This window comes from Bombus terrestris, chromosome 9, assembly GCF_910591885.1.
Source record: "Bombus terrestris chromosome 9, iyBomTerr1.2, whole genome shotgun sequence".
Lineage (NCBI taxonomy): Eukaryota > Metazoa > Arthropoda > Insecta > Hymenoptera > Apidae > Bombus > Bombus terrestris.
In genome coordinates, this window is record NC_063277.1 from 17018926 (window position 1) to 17034843 (window position 15918).

Here is a 15918-nt window from a genome sequence, read left to right on the forward strand (position 1 = left end):
AATATTCTCCAAGATAAACGATTCGAAAGTAAAATTTCTCAATTTCAAGAATCAAGATATTTTTAAGAAATAAGAAATTTCGTTGTGACGATGTTAGTTGAACGGTGTAAAATAGCGCTGGTCCTTCTCGATCGGCGAATTACGAATCGTTAAATTTGTATTAGAATAAAGAGAACACTATATTTACAACTATTTGTAAATAAAATAAAAATTATCATGGAGAATATCTTCTGAATATCGAGATTTTTACAAATATTCGCAAAATTATCGTCATCGGGAGGAATTTTGAAAATTCTTACGTGACACAAGGCCGAAGTTTGCGTCTTGTCTATGTCACTGTATTTAAAAAACGCATGGTACACGTACATATGTAGCTATTGGAAACAAATAAATTCGTATAGCGGTCCCGGTAATATACACATCAGGTTCCTATCGGCAGAAAAGTCCGAGGATATTTTTGTCGGATACTGCTGCAAAATATATTCGAACCGGCCGATGCGCGATTAAATGTCAAAGCCAGCTTGTAGGATTGTATTTACCTGATGCATGAATAGTTGATAAGCCGAAAAGTGTGCAATGAATATTCTGTGTATCGAGTCCTCTCTTTTCCCTTCGTCGAGCCTCGAATTCACGCTGGCCTATCGCAATAAGAGAAATAGTCAATCTCGAATAACAGTCCGCTCGAATTTCCAAACGAAAAGTGATCATAAAGTGGAATATCGCTGTATCGCTGTTTGTTAGTGTAATTACTTTTGCAGTCTCTACGTTGTTCGTTCGTATCTGTTATAACAATTATTTGCTCGTATTGAGTAATTCGTACACAAATATGTGTAAAAGTGCATTGAAAAATATATAGAACGGGTAATAGAGCGAGAGGATCGAGCGAAAATAAAAGAGATATTTTACATTGAATTTTTACACGGAGCGTTTGATCTGTGTTTAATCTGCAAATAAGCTTTTCTATTAAACGCCAAATTCCTTGAGCTCTACGTTCGTTAATATATGATACGAATAAAACGCTACAACGTTGTAGACAAGTTCTTCAAAATGTATATATTACCAGAGAATAATTATCGTTTGATAAATATCTATAGGTACAATATTCTCCATCTACAAAATCTTCTACGATCCTATCCTTCGTATCGCATTAATAATACATCGCGTCATGGTAATTTAACATCACCTTGTTCATCAAATAGACCGGTAAATTCTTCATTGGAATGTTTAATATCTCTTAATCACTTCCTTCAGCCAGGATTTTCCGTTCCCTGAACTCATTCAAAAATTCAATTTATTCCCATCTCAAGTTTCGTTCTGCATATCTTCGCTTTCTAAATGCGGTGTTACGAAAAATCTTTCTCTACCTACATTCTTATTAGGTTGGCAACCAAGTGATTGGGCATTTTGTCAATGCCACCTAATGATTTTGTCATTATCATTGTCATTATCATTGTCATATCAATAATATCGGAAATTATGCACGCGCTACCCGCTTGCCGCCTTCCGTTTGCCTCTCACTGACAACCGTTGTTTCAGTTATCCCGAACAGCGTTAAAAAACAAGAATAAAGAGCAAGGTGGCTGGGAAGCTTGTTCAAAAGAAGCAACGTCCCATCTTCCATGATATTCCAAAGGAATAAAAATAGAAAACGAAAAAAGAAAATAAAACGTAAATTCAGTTTGGTTGCTATACACGAGCCGCAGAGGCGCGGAGGAATGGTCGAGCTAGGTCCGCGAGAACGAACCACCAGGATATCACGTCCGTGTTCCGCTTCCGTGATCCGACTTGTTTGCATAACAGTCGAGATCGCGCATCCATGTTATGAATACTGATCTCCGGTTTTCGGGGCGACTAGCAGCCGGTTAATAACGCGCATATCGATCAACCCACATGGCAACTTTCAGCCTGCTGAACGCGGACATTGCGGTGGCCACGCCGTTGATATCCATGGGTGCTTTGCTGGGTAAGACAACCTACATGCAGCTCGTATTCATGGGCATTTTCGAGCTGATCATGTTCAGCGTGAACAAGTACGTGGGAGAGCATGTGTTCATGGTAAGTCAACTCCTGCTTCTTCGGGCGCGTTTACGAGCGTCATGCTCGATTTTCAAACGATCCACCATGGAGAGCGCGAGTTTCTGCTCGATATGGGAAACGACTGGTTCAACGGCACGTAAAGAGGCTTTCCGCCAGGCGCATTATCGGCTTCTGCGGAAGAAAATGATGGATATTGGGTGATGGATGGGGCGCAGAGATCGAAGAGGAATTTTTGCTAATAAAATGAGGTGTCGGGAGCGTGCGGTATTGTTGGTTAATTTTAAAAGAATGAAGGCAGGAAATTTTTTGTAACGCGGAGAAGGTGTCAAGTGTATGTACAGGCTCGCTCTAAAAATATTTCAAATAATAGTTTTTGAAGAACAACGGGAAATTATTACGCGCGTGCCGTACTTTAATTATTATAATTGAGGACTGAGTACCGTAATTATTATAATTGAGGATTCTTTATTTTTACTAAAGCTCGAGCATTTGAAGCATTTATCTATAAAGTTAAATTTAAGTCTTCTATATGATAAATTTTGAATAACGAGAACGGGAAAGTTGGGAAAATGGGCTTTGTTAAATTCTCTTCCTTAAAGACAGTATGCTGCTCCTTTTCTTTTTTCTATTTCGCAGAATAATCGATATATGCGTAGAAGTGAAACATCGCTGACATACGATCGAAACAAACATTTATATAGATTTTCTTCGATCTACTTCGAGCTCTGTTCATCGCAAAGTTTCAAAAAGTTTGATATTTTCGAGGGAGCAATCGCGTGCGGTATAATTTCGAAAGTTCCGTAAATTTCAAAGTTTTTAAACGACGCGACGTTGGAATAGGATTAGCGAATACTGATAATTAGAAAAGTTGCGAAAAAGTATTCGAAGCGATCGATTTTAAAAAACAAACTAAAGTCGGCTATCGTATAATCGATAGCCAAAAAAGTAGAACGAACACGTACTAATCAAATCGTTTCTCCTCCTTACTTTCGTTATTAAATTTCTTCGAAAGTTCCGTTTTAAAAATTATTAGAACTTGGACCAACACACGCTGGAATCAATGTTGGCAGTGAACGTTCGAAAAAGTCGTAAACACGATGTGTATTACCGGTGAACAAACATGTTTCCACAGTATTTCATATCGTTCTGGCGAATCGAACTTATTTACTTTCGCTATTATTGATTTTATTTTCAATTTACTTTGGGATTTTGCTCGAAACAGAAATGAAATCTCTACTGAGTTACGCGTATTAACGCTTATCGATGAAAATATCGTTACTCTACGAAGCAGAAATCTAAACAAAATGATTTAAAAAATAAAAATTATAACTACAGATCGAGGAACTCGTGATAAAGATGAGTCCTGTCAATTTTTCATTTTTTCTCTTTTTTTTTTTTTTGTCAAATGAATTTTCATTTCGCAGGCCGTCGATGCAGGCGATACCATGTTTGTCCATGTGTTCGGAGCATATTTTGGACTTGCCGTCAGTTTCGTATTGGGAATAAAGGACAAGCCTACGAAACATAATCTCGAGGGAGCATCCTACAACTCTGACATTTTCGCGATGATTGGTCTGTTTCTCTCATTTTTTCTCCGCTTCACGATCGAGAAACATCGCTAACTTCGTCAAATTACACTTCCAACGTTAAATAATCGTTTAAGTTCGAAGAATCTTACGGAAGGATCATTGACTTATCGAGTCTTTGAATCTCTTCCGATCGATCGATACTATCAAATTCAATTTTTTAATACGGAGGAAACTATGAAAGGAAATTTCAAAGATTCGTTCGATATCTTCCTTTTTTTCTAGATTTTACAATTTTATGAAATTCGAAGTAATTGGACAAGTTAGTACACACGATATACTGTTGTTTGGTCTTCGGTACATTAACCATTTGCGCGATTGAAATTAAACGAAATATTCCACGTATTATTAGATTGTCCGATAAGTATCTTTCTTTCGCAAACGTGTCTTTTACAACAGTACACCTTTATACAAACGTGAAAGCAAGTCCGTGAGATGTCGCGGTGTTTGTCTCCACAGAACAAAATGAATCCTACGTAATTCGAGAAAATAATATCAAACAAAAAACGTCGCGCGTCTATTATTTTCTCATAAAACGAAAGAAACTTTCCTCGCAAGCTAATACAAATAGCATTGAATTTTCTTCGAAAGTTCATGCACGCGATAATCACGGACGAACGATTTATATCGTCTTAAAATGAAACTGCATTTCGCTAATAGCTAAAGTAACTTAACCACGCCTCTACGCTAAAAGCTACTATCAAAGATATAGCCATCTCTTCAAACATCGCGTCATTTCTCGTTGCACAAACTCACGTTCCACAAATTCACGTATCGCGAGCAAATTCATCGACGTCGAATACAGAGATAGTATCTTTGAGGGAAACGGAGGAAAGGAGAACGTTGTTTGCTTCGATAGGCACCGTGTTCCTGTGGTTGTTCTGGCCATCGTTCAACAGCGCCACTCTGGAAGGAGACGACCAGCAAAGGGCCATTATAAACACTCTTCTGTCCATCTCGTCCAGCTGTGTGATGGCGTTCGCGACCTCCGCCCTGGTCTCCAGTGATAGCAAATTCAACATGGTGCACGTGCAGAATTCGACGTTGGCCGGCGGTGTAGCTATCGGCACCGCAGCAGGTACAAGACGATCTAATTAATCGAAGATTTACATTGGACGGTACTCGATCCGTGCGTCTAACATTTTCTGAATAAATACAGGCATGATGTGCAAACCGGTGGGTGCTTTGGCCATAGGTGGTCTAGCTGGAGTACTCAGCGTGTTAGGATACAAATATCTCACGGTAATTGGCTCCTTTTTTGCTTTAAACGCATGTGAGAAGAACGGACGAATCGGATGGATGATAAAGGTTTCGCTGGTAGTTGGTACGTTTGAGAAAGAGAAAAACGAGAATACGGAATGTTTGAGACTGCGCGAAATAAACGTGCCTCGATCGATCGGAGATAAGCAGTGGTTTTGTCGATTTTACTATTCGCTGTTGATAAAGGTAAGAGTTATAAAACGTCGATTAAACGATACAACGTAATAAAACAAGAGGATTTCTTGAAATTACGACGGTGTACGGGTAGCGAGATTTCATGGGAGATCGTAATTATTTCGAAACAGAAACGTGGTTACAAGACTACTATGACGATCACTGTACGTACGAGCATTGTAAGTCAGTTGGATATTTTTCACCGAATGATGTTTTACGTTTGTTATTTTAAACGATTTAATATTATTTCGGATACTATGAAAAGTCGTAGAACGTGTAAAATTATAAAATACCAACGACAGTTAATAATCACACGATTCAGAACGTAAAGCTGTTGAGGTAAAATTAATTACAGAAGAATCAAAAGTGACAGTACGATGTGATATTACGTAATGAGGGTGAGTTTAAGTTTGAAAGGTGAGTGGTCTCGTTTGATATAATCATAGTAGAAGCTTCGTGCAAAGCGTTGACGAGGTCGACTGAAATTTTTAAGCTGCCAAAGTGGCGACGAAAGTTCTCGCGAGGTTCATATACGTGGGCAACATAAATTTCGCGGAAAATGGGTTTCATCGATGAAACGACGTGCACGTGAAGCCCGGGGAACGATTATGAATCGCGAGCAAATTAAATTTACTGGCACGTGATTGGCTCTGACGTCGGTTATCCTCGATGGTTACCTCCAACGGCCTATATCACGTTACTTTCGTATTTCGTTACCGTCCAGTAGCCAGATTCTCATTAATCTCGTTTCAATGCCGTGATTTCATATCGTAGAAGTTACCACCGTAATTATATCTTTTCTCTCCAAATTAAATCGTGATATACTTTGCAAAAGGAGAAAAGAATTTATTTTACTCGCAATGCTCCTCGCTAAATCCAGTTTTTCACTGAGTGAAAAACTTTTCGCTTCTCCGAAATTGCATTTATTTTACGGATGTAGTCAATGCAAAAGAAAATATACGAATAAGCGTTCGAAATATAAAAATATGCAATTCTCGTTGAAAATTCTTTAGACTTCGAAAGCTCATGCTTTTTAATTTGATTAAATTTCAAACATCCGCCTAATTTCCTACAAAATACAGAAGAACGATGTTACATTGATCTTTTAGATGGCGAAATTACATTAAAATATTAATATCGCTAATAACCTTAGCACGAAACAGATATATTTAGAATCTCGATAGCGTTTATAAATACTATACTCTTCAATGAAGTTTTGTACTTGTCACGCATTGATAATCGTATTACTACAATAATTATGCAACAATACGGGCTTTGTGTACGGTCAAATATTTGTAACGTTAGAAAATAACGTTTAGAATACTCTTAGCATCCTAAAGAAGGATAGCACAAGGGGATAAAGAAAAGATCAATAAAAGATAAGAGTAACGAAGAAAGAGTCAAACTATCGATACCACGTAATTTAACCAATTGTTCCTTAATTTGCGCGGAACACAGACTTTAAAATGTTTAAACCCTTTCCTTTCGCCTCGAGTCTCGACAACGGAATAGAGAAAACGCGCGATGACGGTATTGATTTAGGAAGATCCGCGGAAGACGAATAATCATCGCGAGGAACTTTCGTCAAAAGTTCTTTTAATCATCCGCGCGATTCATGGGGCGAGGCTTCCTTCGCGACTCGCTAATTCCATATTCTTTATGTGCTTTGTTCTTCTGATTTCCGCGCCCTTTTCCTTCCGCGGTGGAACTTCCGAACACGTACGGATCAAACGCGGTTTAACCGTATTAATCGGCGATTTTTTTCGACAACGAAAATCTCCTCGTATCTATGCTAAATTTGTTCGTTGAAAGTTCTCGGGAAATTAATCTAGTTATTAGTAGAGCTACTGCTTTCGTGTGATATTACTAAGAAGAATTAAGAGAGGTAACAGAGATTTCAACGCCTCTGTGAAAACTCCAATTAATCGGAAACTGTAATCCAGAAGAGATAATGTGGAAATTCTAACTTATACAGAACTAACAAGATATTTCTTCTCGGGTTAAAGAGTCCAACTTTATCAAAGAGAAAATAATAATTTGTTACAAGCGGATCTTCTACCAAAAAATTATCAGAGTATTATAAAGAGCGTTAAAAAGATAATGAATAAAATTTAAAGGTAACGATGATAATATAATGAACAATAATTTGTTACAAGCGGATCTTCTACCAAAAAATTATCAGAGTATTATAAAGAGCGTTAAAAAGATAATGAATAAAATTTAAAGGTAACGATGATAATATAATGAACATTTATTAAAGGTAAAAAGGGACTAATGCCTTTGCAAATAGAACGATAAAGCACATGGAAGTAATATTTTGTACGTGAAAGTCGTAATGACGAAAAAAAAAGAAGGGAGAAAAAATTAAAAAAACTAAATTATTTTCAACGTGGTACGCATCATCCAGTTAGATTTTCCGGTTTTGTTATCTTTCGTCCGGTTAACGCTCGCGTAGATCTATGCTTTCCACAGAACAATCAGTGGAAAGCATAACAGTAAATATAAGCATATCTGGGAAACGTGTAGGTAGTCGCGAATTTTCGTGAAATTTAGGAGGAACAATTATCGTACGTTTCGAATGCGTTATTATTATTAGCGTTAATAGCGATTAACAGCGTATGATAAAATATAAAGGAAAATTGAAAGAATCAATAACCTTGATTACTCTAACGAAATGCATTTTAATTAAACGTTATTCAAATTGCCAACTTAAATTTTCATGTTCTTCTAGCGAAAAAAATATAAATAGCACAGAGAAAGAAACAAGAACGTAATAGCTACCATTTTTTTTTAGTCTCTCACTTTGATTGGAAAAACGACGAGAACAACAAATATACGAATGCTCCATTCTCGTACGAGATATATTTTTTTCCATCAACTTTTTCTCTCTTAGTTTGTCCCCCTAAATTTTGTAAAAATGAAAATTACACGAGAGTAACGTGTTTCGACGCAGTAAAAAAAACTAAAAAACTAAAAATAAGTAAAAAAAACTAAAACAAAGAATGGTAACAAAAAAAAGGAGAGGAAGAAGCGTTCAACCGATGCAGGAAACAAATTAACAAATTGGTTTTCCAATAAACTGAATGCATTTTATACAGAGATAACAGACAGCAGAACTACAAACGAAAATCGAGAAAATGTAAGACCATTTAGTCAACCACTGTCAAATTGCTTCGAACAGTGACCATAAAAAAAATACGTGCTAAATATATGTTTAAAATGACGTTCGAAATTTTATTCTAATAACAGAAAAAAATTAAATTCTATTTTTAAACATCCATTGAAGAAGATCGACAGAAGATGAAAGATGATGTTGAAAGAAATTGGAGAAGGATGATGAATGATCGTAAAGAGAAATTAAAAAAAAAAAAAACAGATAAAAAGAAAACTGGAGAAACTTTCACGAAATTATAATCACTCTACAAAGAAGTAATTTTTTATATTAATAAAAAAAGTGAATAACAAACAAAAATAAATGAAACAGTTACGAAACGGAATACAATTTTTCCAGAGATAGAAAATTTACAGTGCATATCTTTTAAAAAACTATACGGCCAATTTGTCGCAACAAAAATTCACAAACTACTCCGTGAATCAGTTCAAACCCCCTACTTATCCCCATTAGTACCCAATCATTATCTCTCATCTACACCCATCATCAACCCCAATACCCTAATTATAGCCACGCGACTTCATCCTTACTATCAACCCTCACGATTCTAACCGCCGTTCCTTGGAAGTCATCCATTTTAACTTCATCCTGCAATTTATCTTCTTAACCCTCGTTCATTCTTCGCATTAATCTGATACGTTCCGATAAATATAAAAATACCGGCTGTATGCTTAATGCAATATTCAATTTTTCGAAAACCAAGCGATTGATTTCAAATTGGAATTGTTCACGGTTTTTACTACTGTATCGCATATTTGTAAAAAAATATAAGCAATCTTGTGCTTGAATATATAAAAATCATACTTTTCCTCGTTACTTTTCGATAAAAGAATTTGCAAAGTTAACATCTTGACTGCATCAATTCTTTCAACTACTACATAACTTATTTACGAACAATACAACAAGCAATCTTATGCCTGAACATATACGAATTTTATTTTCTTTTTATGTGCGATAAAAGAACTTTCAAATTTACTTATTCATTATCATCTCATTGTATCAACGTTTACCATCGTGCCTTCGGTATCAGTAGAAAGATCAAATTGAAAAAATGAGGAATGACTTGACTCACCAGTTACAGCAATCTCCTTCGAACTTGCAATTTCCAGGCTTTTGGTCACGATTCTTCCACTTTTTCTTCCAGCCGCTGATCCGAAAATATCTGAGGATTCATGACACGTGCGGCGTACACAATCTCCACGGCATTCCCGGCGTTTTAGGTGCTCTCTTTGGCGCACTGATGGCAGGCCTCGCCACTGAAGACTCTTACGATTATTCCCTTTACGAGGTACGTAAGTTTCCTCTCCTTAACGAAGGATTAATTGACGACTGGCTTTCGGGTAATTGAGCTCGCGAAAAGACGCTAAATACGCGTCTAGACGGTGAATAGCGGCCAACTTCAGTCCATTCTACGAGGACGAAAAGCCTCAGAGATCGCTTAATCTATCGGTCGTGAAACGGATATCCCGGTAGGTGAACGTAAGAAACTCGTGGCTGTTGTTGTTGTTCGTTGGCCAACGTAACTTTAGTCTTTCGACCTAAATCTTAGGGGACGATTGCAGTGATCTTGCAGTGATATTCTCTGTGTCGGTGAATCTTAGTATCTTCTACCAAAACATTGTTAGGAGAGGTTAGAAATGATTTTTAACATTTCGATCTGTGCTTCTCTTTTCTTTTAATATATGTAGTATCTAAATGGGTCCTAGAGGAAAGGACAAGTGATGATGTTTTGATTTAATAAATAGTATTCAACGAAAGCAACGAAAGTAAGCAACGTAAGCAAATGTAAGCAACGAAATGATTACTTCGACTTTCCGATTCACACTCTCCGGCTTCTACACTCCGCACGCCTTTTATATCCGTCCTCACCGGCTTCTCAACTAACTCTGCCTTCAGCGTCTCTTTGCCCTTTCCCGTCCTTCGGGACACGTGTCCCGAAACGCCCGTAGCCGGGGTCACGCGGGCCCTTTCCACTAACTATCCACTTAAAAGAACCGACGACACATTGAGATACCCGACAATGCCGCGGCTCTCGCCACTTTGTTTACGGTTCGGCCGATATCTTAGGTCTTTTGTCCACGATACTACATATATTGGAAATTTTTGATGTTAAGATATAGAATACTGCGTGACCGAATCACTGTAAGCCTGTATAAAGACTGTATGGAAGCATATATATGTCAGAAGTTCTGAAGTAAATGTTATACTCTGAACCGTACCAGAGGGCAGCATTATGTTATACATTCCGTGATTAGCTATTCTAGGAACAATATTCCTATTTCTCAAGACACTTGTTGATATTCCTATTTCTCAAGACACTTGTTGATATTCCTATTTCTCAACACAATCATTACTTGCCATCTAAATTCTCTCGTTATAAGCAATCATACATTCGATACCCGATAGCTAAGTTACTATATAGATACCGTCTGATGGTCTCACTCACTGACATTCTCACTCACATTTTCACTGATCAAAAGTACAATCTAAATATCTGTTATAACTCAGCTCGAGGTACTGATCAATTTTTTATGCGATCGGCACATTTTTCTGATTTCTTTACACTATTAATTAGTCGGATCATTACATATTTAAATACTACCGCCATCTGACTTTGGAGACAAATTTTAAATTTCTCTTCAAAGATGGATGTCGGTACAGTAGCGACATTTGAAATTTGTCTTTAAAGTCAGATGGCGGCAAACGTCTAAAAAATAATACGTCGTTATTATGAAGTGCACGTTGAAGGTTCTTGAATGATTTTGATAAAAATGATATTATATAAAATATGATTTACGTATATAGGTTTATTGTTATTACTGAAAGATTCAGAATTATGTAATTTACTTGCAATTTACTTTCGCAATTTACTTGCTGAAAATCACGAGTGATCTTCAATTCGCATATTGTTTCATAGAAAATTCATCTCGCTTCTTCTTGTTAGATCTTTCCCGCGCGAGCACCAGACACTGAAGAAAAGTTGGCCGAGATGAGAGACAATTATGGTATATCAGCTGGCCTTGACAGAACAGCAATGGAACAGGCTAGCTATCAATTAATAGTACTAGCAATTACAATAGCAATGGCCATCGTTTCAGGATTAATAACAGGTAATCGTTTCTCATTGATAATCCAGGTGACATTTTGAAAATAATAAATTGCACAACTCCTCGTTGGATCTTTGTCGAATTAAAAGAAAGAGCATAAACAGTTATTAGAATATTGATTGGCATCTAAATATTTACTCAATTTCACAGAATCAACAATGCAAATTTATAGAAGTTTCTAAATTTCTTTTCTTTCAATTTTAATTGTAGTCACATTTTCTAGGACATTGTGTTATTCTCCTTTTTCTTTTTTCTTCTTTTTTTTATTTTTTCTTCTGGAAGAGGATACGCAGAAAAGAAATGTAAATTTAAAATCATATCGACATCACACTGGGACAAATAAATTCTTGCGTAGGTATACTGATGCGGGTGTTGGTCTGCGGTTCGATTTCCGAGGAGCAAAAGTTCGACGATAAAATCCATTGGGAATTGGAAGAGGAAATCGTACAGAAGCCGCCAATCAAGTTAGACACAATAAGCAGTGACAGCGACCCATTATCGATGGAGGATATCTAAGACGAATCCTCATAATCAACAACAGTAAAAATATTACGCTAGCACGTGAATGCAAATAAACGACAAAAATAGAACCCTGAACTTAGGAAAACTTGTAAAATTTATTAAACAATTTGTTAAACATTACATACACGACGCATCTTCACTGGTGCAACAATATTCTTGCAAGAGGAACAGTCAATTTATATGCTACGTATTCAACAAGTGGCAGGAAAGTGAAAAATCAATATTACAGACAGAGCATACAAAATAAAATAATTGTTGAAAGAAAAGCAAAGCATACGAAGAATGTATGGCATTCCATTTTCTTTTTTTAGTCGCATTATTTATATATTTCTTGGAAAACACCATAAATTTATATTATAAATCATTCATAACGAATTCGAGCGATTCTAGGAATAGCAGTATTTACCGAGTCGTTTAAACGCTAGCGTATTAAAAAATTTATTATAAGAGCAATATAAATCAATGAAAGATAATCAAAAATAATACATATGTATTTAAACACGATAATATATTATTCTTGCTAAACTTGCATATAATTGTAATTATTATTATAATAGAGATAATTAATTCCACGAAATAGTTGATAACAATCCATCGAAATTTTAATTAATTTTTTTTATATAATAATTTTAATATCGTCTTTTATTATTCAAATCAACAATTACTTCATTAATGCATGTACCACGGCTTTTGCGTTTAATGACTTCAAATCAGTATAAGTTTGTCCTGTCCCAACAAAAACGATGGGTTGTCCAGTAATATACGTCATAGAAATTGCCGCGCCTACCTGAAAACCAATAATAATAGACAGTATAACAATATATCGTAATAAATATTTAATTATATCCTGTTGATAGATTCTATTCACCTTATCATCGATTGTATCAAATTTAGTTAACACGATGCCATCAATGATATGAGGATTGGTGGATTGACTATGATCGGCTAGTGCTTGATTAAATTTTACCAATTGATCAACAGCTTCGTTTCCAACAAGAGCTTCACCAACAAAGAGTACTAAATCTGGTTCGTTTACTTTGATCAACTTAGTCAAGGCTCTCATTAATGGTTCGTTATCTTGCATTCTGCCCGCGGTGTCCACCAAAACTACATCGATTTTCAGATCCTTAGCAAAACGGATCGCTTCCATGGCAATACCAGCAGCATCTTTTCCATAACCTTTTTCATACAATTGAACCATAGATTGATTTTCATGCTTCTCTGGCGGATGAAGAGCATTCAAATGGCGCATATGAGTTCTTAATTGTTCAACTGCACCAGCTCTGAAATAAAATTATTTGAAAATACAACACGTCTATATTAAAATAAAAAATTAATGAAATAGGAACTGTAGTAAATAAATAAGGCACCTAAATGTATCACACGCTGCAATTAGCACACGAAAATTATTCTCTATAAGCCAAAAACAAATTTTCGCTAGATTTGTGGATTTTCCCACCCCATTTACGCCGCAGAAAGTCATAACATAAGGTCTGTTATTTTTTTTTGCTTCCATTGCGTCTCGCAGAATATCCACACGTCTCTTTGGAGACAGTATTTGCACCAGTGCGTCGGTCAGCGTGGCTTTGACGGTACTAGTCACGCTATCGAACGTACCAAGTACTTTTCCTTCGAGCTTTACACCGACAGAATCGCACAATTTTTGAGCAATATCAGCTGCTACGTTTTTCGAAATCAAATGATCTTTTAATTTTTCCAAAACAGGAGCCATATCCTCATGTTTCAAAGACTTGTTACTGACCAAACTCTTGAACATTGAAAACATACTGTTGCTTTTCTTTTGTACTTGGGGTTTGGGATTCTCCATTTCTTCATCAGACTCATCCTCCGAATCACTTTCAACTACTATATCACGAATGCCACCTTTCATCTGGCCTACTAACTAAAAAGATAATTTTGAAAATTCCATTTTTTAATTATGAATAAATTATTAAACATAATTATTTAATTAAAAATAAATAATTTATACTGTTTTATCAGCTCCGACATAATCGCCACTTTCTTCTGGTTTATCTTTGGTGCGTTCCAAAGCAGCAAGATCTTTGATAGTCCCACCTAATTCCCACACACGGGGTTTCTTGCCAGCTTTCTCAGGTTTTTGGCTTTTTCTATGAAACATAAATATTGTATATAGCATATTATTTCATACAATACAAAATTTATCGTTTCTAAATGTAAGAAACTCACTGTTTATCAACTTTTTTCTTTTGATTATTCATTTTTTGAGCCAATTTCATACGGTTTGCGATTAAAACTTCTTCGTCCATTTCTCCATTATGATTTACTTGATTGTTTGACAAATCCTGTTTAGGGACCTCTTGAATTTTCACTGTGGAATTAAATAAAAGTCAGAACATAAAAGACTAAAAATTACTAAAAAGAAAAAGGAAAATAGACAAACTGTTACAGACATTTAATTATCTTTTTAAAATTTAATAATTCATTATTGGGGACATTTAACTTATATCATAACATGGAAGATATTAATTCTCTCATAGACCCAGTCACTGTTAATATTGTTAATCCATAGCAGTAACATATAATTCATTTACGCAGCAGATTATGTGTGTATGTAAAATCCAAAATCACTTACTTTGATCATCTCTATTAGTATTAACTCCCGTCTTCCTTTTACCTAGAAGCGAAGATCCCCATTTCCTGTTAGTGATACCCACATTGGAAAGGACATATTACTACCTAAATGAAAATTGCTTGTGATTCTATATTAAATCCTAGACAAATATCCTCAACAGCTTAAAATACTCAACAGTAAAAAATAAATGAAGAGGCTAATAAAAAGTAATTCTAGATTACTCCAAAAAACCATTGGCAATGTTATAATCATAAATAATAGAACTACTCGTATTATATAAAGAATTATACCTAAACCATTTTAAGCCTTTCAATATAAAAAAGAAATAATAATGTAAAAAGAATATACAGATAGTGTTAAGCTACAGAAACAAAGTAATTAGTAATATCTTAAGCTTATAAAAGGCAAAGCATTTGAAATAAATGAAAGAGACATTGAATAAAATCTCCAAATTATATTCATTACATACCCTGCTTTTTATTATCTTTGTCATCTTTCCGTTCAATCATACTAGCAATAGTCTTTTTTGATTTTTGACTTTCATCGAAAGTACGCATTTGTTTAGGTATCTTAGCCTGAGTTCGTGCCCATTGTTCAGCCATAGCAAGTACATGCTCATAATTATTTTGAAATTCAAAATTGTAAAACCACTTAGAGTTCTCCAATTCATTTTTGAATCTATCTCTAAATTCTAAATGGATGTCGTTTAAAAATTTGTCTACATACGACAACTGTAGTATTTTTTGATATGCAACAACAAACACTAGCTCAAACTCGTTATCGAGTTTATATTGTAAGCGTAAGGAATCGTATTCAAAAGTATGATTTCCCGTACGTTCCTGCAAAAAAACATACAAAATGTCATTATGATAAATATTAGTTGTTTAATTGATCGATTATTTAAATATGGAAGTTACTCCTTTTTTCGAATTTAATCCCTCTTCAACATTAAGATCAAACTTTTAATAGTATTCCATATGGACGTAACGAAATTCAAAAAAATAAATATCATTGACAGCAACACTTACTTGCAATATGACACTTCGTATTAGAGCGTTAACACTAGGAGCAAATATTTGCGAGGTGCTTTGGAAACACCATAGAACAATACCACCTTTACTGAATATAGTAAATAAGTCGAGCATGATTATACGATTTCTTAGTAATAAAAAAATGTTTGATTTGATGTTACAATCTAACCTACTAGTGATCGTGCACTTTGATTTTTGTACACGTCAGACAGACACTGGAAGAAACCTTAGAACAAAAACTATAAGATACGATGAAACGTAAACATTGAGAAGTTTTAAGGCAACTGTACATTGCAACGGAATGCCATGTTAGTGCCACAAAAAGGCGCCACACGCAAGACCCGCATATTTTAAGTGTATATATGAAGTTTTAGATGTACTAAAATTTAGAATACTGAAAATTCTTAATCTTGAT

At 35.4% G+C, this 15918-nt stretch overlaps 2 protein-coding genes and 1 long non-coding RNA gene across 6 annotated transcripts in view; 1 reads left to right on the top strand and 2 right to left on the bottom strand.

Annotated features, from left to right (window-relative positions):
- The window catches only part of LOC110119536, an 83156-nt gene extending 73721 nt beyond the window's left edge, over positions 1-9435 (bottom strand). Inside the window, exon 1 of the long non-coding RNA XR_002308007.2 lies at positions 9302-9435. This is a non-coding gene — a long non-coding RNA (uncharacterized LOC110119536). The remainder of the gene's footprint in view (positions 1-9301) is intronic.
- LOC100642458 (ammonium transporter Rh type A) overlaps positions 1-12305 on the top strand; it is an 83535-nt gene extending 71230 nt beyond the window's left edge. For all 3 annotated transcript variants that reach the window (XM_020864346.2, XM_012312237.3, XM_012312238.3), the window contains 7 exons: positions 1905-2055; positions 3462-3609; positions 4483-4701; positions 4783-4865; positions 9374-9517; positions 11174-11339; positions 11692-12305. In XM_020864346.2, the coding sequence (XP_020720005.1) occupies positions 1905-2055; positions 3462-3609; positions 4483-4701; positions 4783-4865; positions 9374-9517; positions 11174-11339; positions 11692-11852 (1072 nt within the window). In that variant the 3' untranslated portion in view covers positions 11853-12305. The remainder of the gene's footprint in view (positions 1-1904; positions 2056-3461; positions 3610-4482; positions 4702-4782; positions 4866-9373; positions 9518-11173; positions 11340-11691) is intronic.
- LOC100645380 (signal recognition particle receptor subunit alpha homolog) lies at positions 11935-15779 on the bottom strand. 2 transcript variants are annotated; one of them, XM_003397976.4, is made up of 8 exons: positions 15501-15778; positions 14942-15311; positions 14473-14514; positions 14067-14208; positions 13849-13987; positions 13229-13761; positions 12727-13141; positions 11935-12645 (listed from the first exon to the last, which is right to left on the bottom strand). In XM_003397976.4, exons 1-8 carry the CDS (start codon positions 15615-15617, stop codon positions 12520-12522), a joined length of 1884 nt encoding a protein of 627 aa, XP_003398024.4. In that variant the 5' UTR covers positions 15618-15778; the 3' UTR covers positions 11935-12519. The 2 variants fall into 2 exon arrangements, with proteins under 2 accessions (XP_003398024.4, XP_048264971.1); XM_048409014.1 differs by lacking the exon at positions 14473-14514 and having other exon boundaries at positions 15501-15779.
- Positions 15780-15918: the final 139 nt, after the last annotated feature.

Excerpts from the sequence above, each read along its gene's own strand:
- LOC100645380 (XM_003397976.4), bottom strand. The coding sequence starts at position 15,617 with ATGCTCGACTTATTTACTATATTCAGTAAAGGTGGTATTGTTCTATGG. Across the intron at positions 13,762-13,848 it reads ATGTCGGAGCTGATAAAACA|TTAGTAGGCCAGATGAAAGG; the intron begins GTATAAATTATT and ends TTATCTTTTTAG. Across the intron at positions 12,646-12,726 it reads TTGATACAATCGATGATAAG|GTAGGCGCGGCAATTTCTAT; the intron begins GTGAATAGAATC and ends ATTGGTTTTCAG.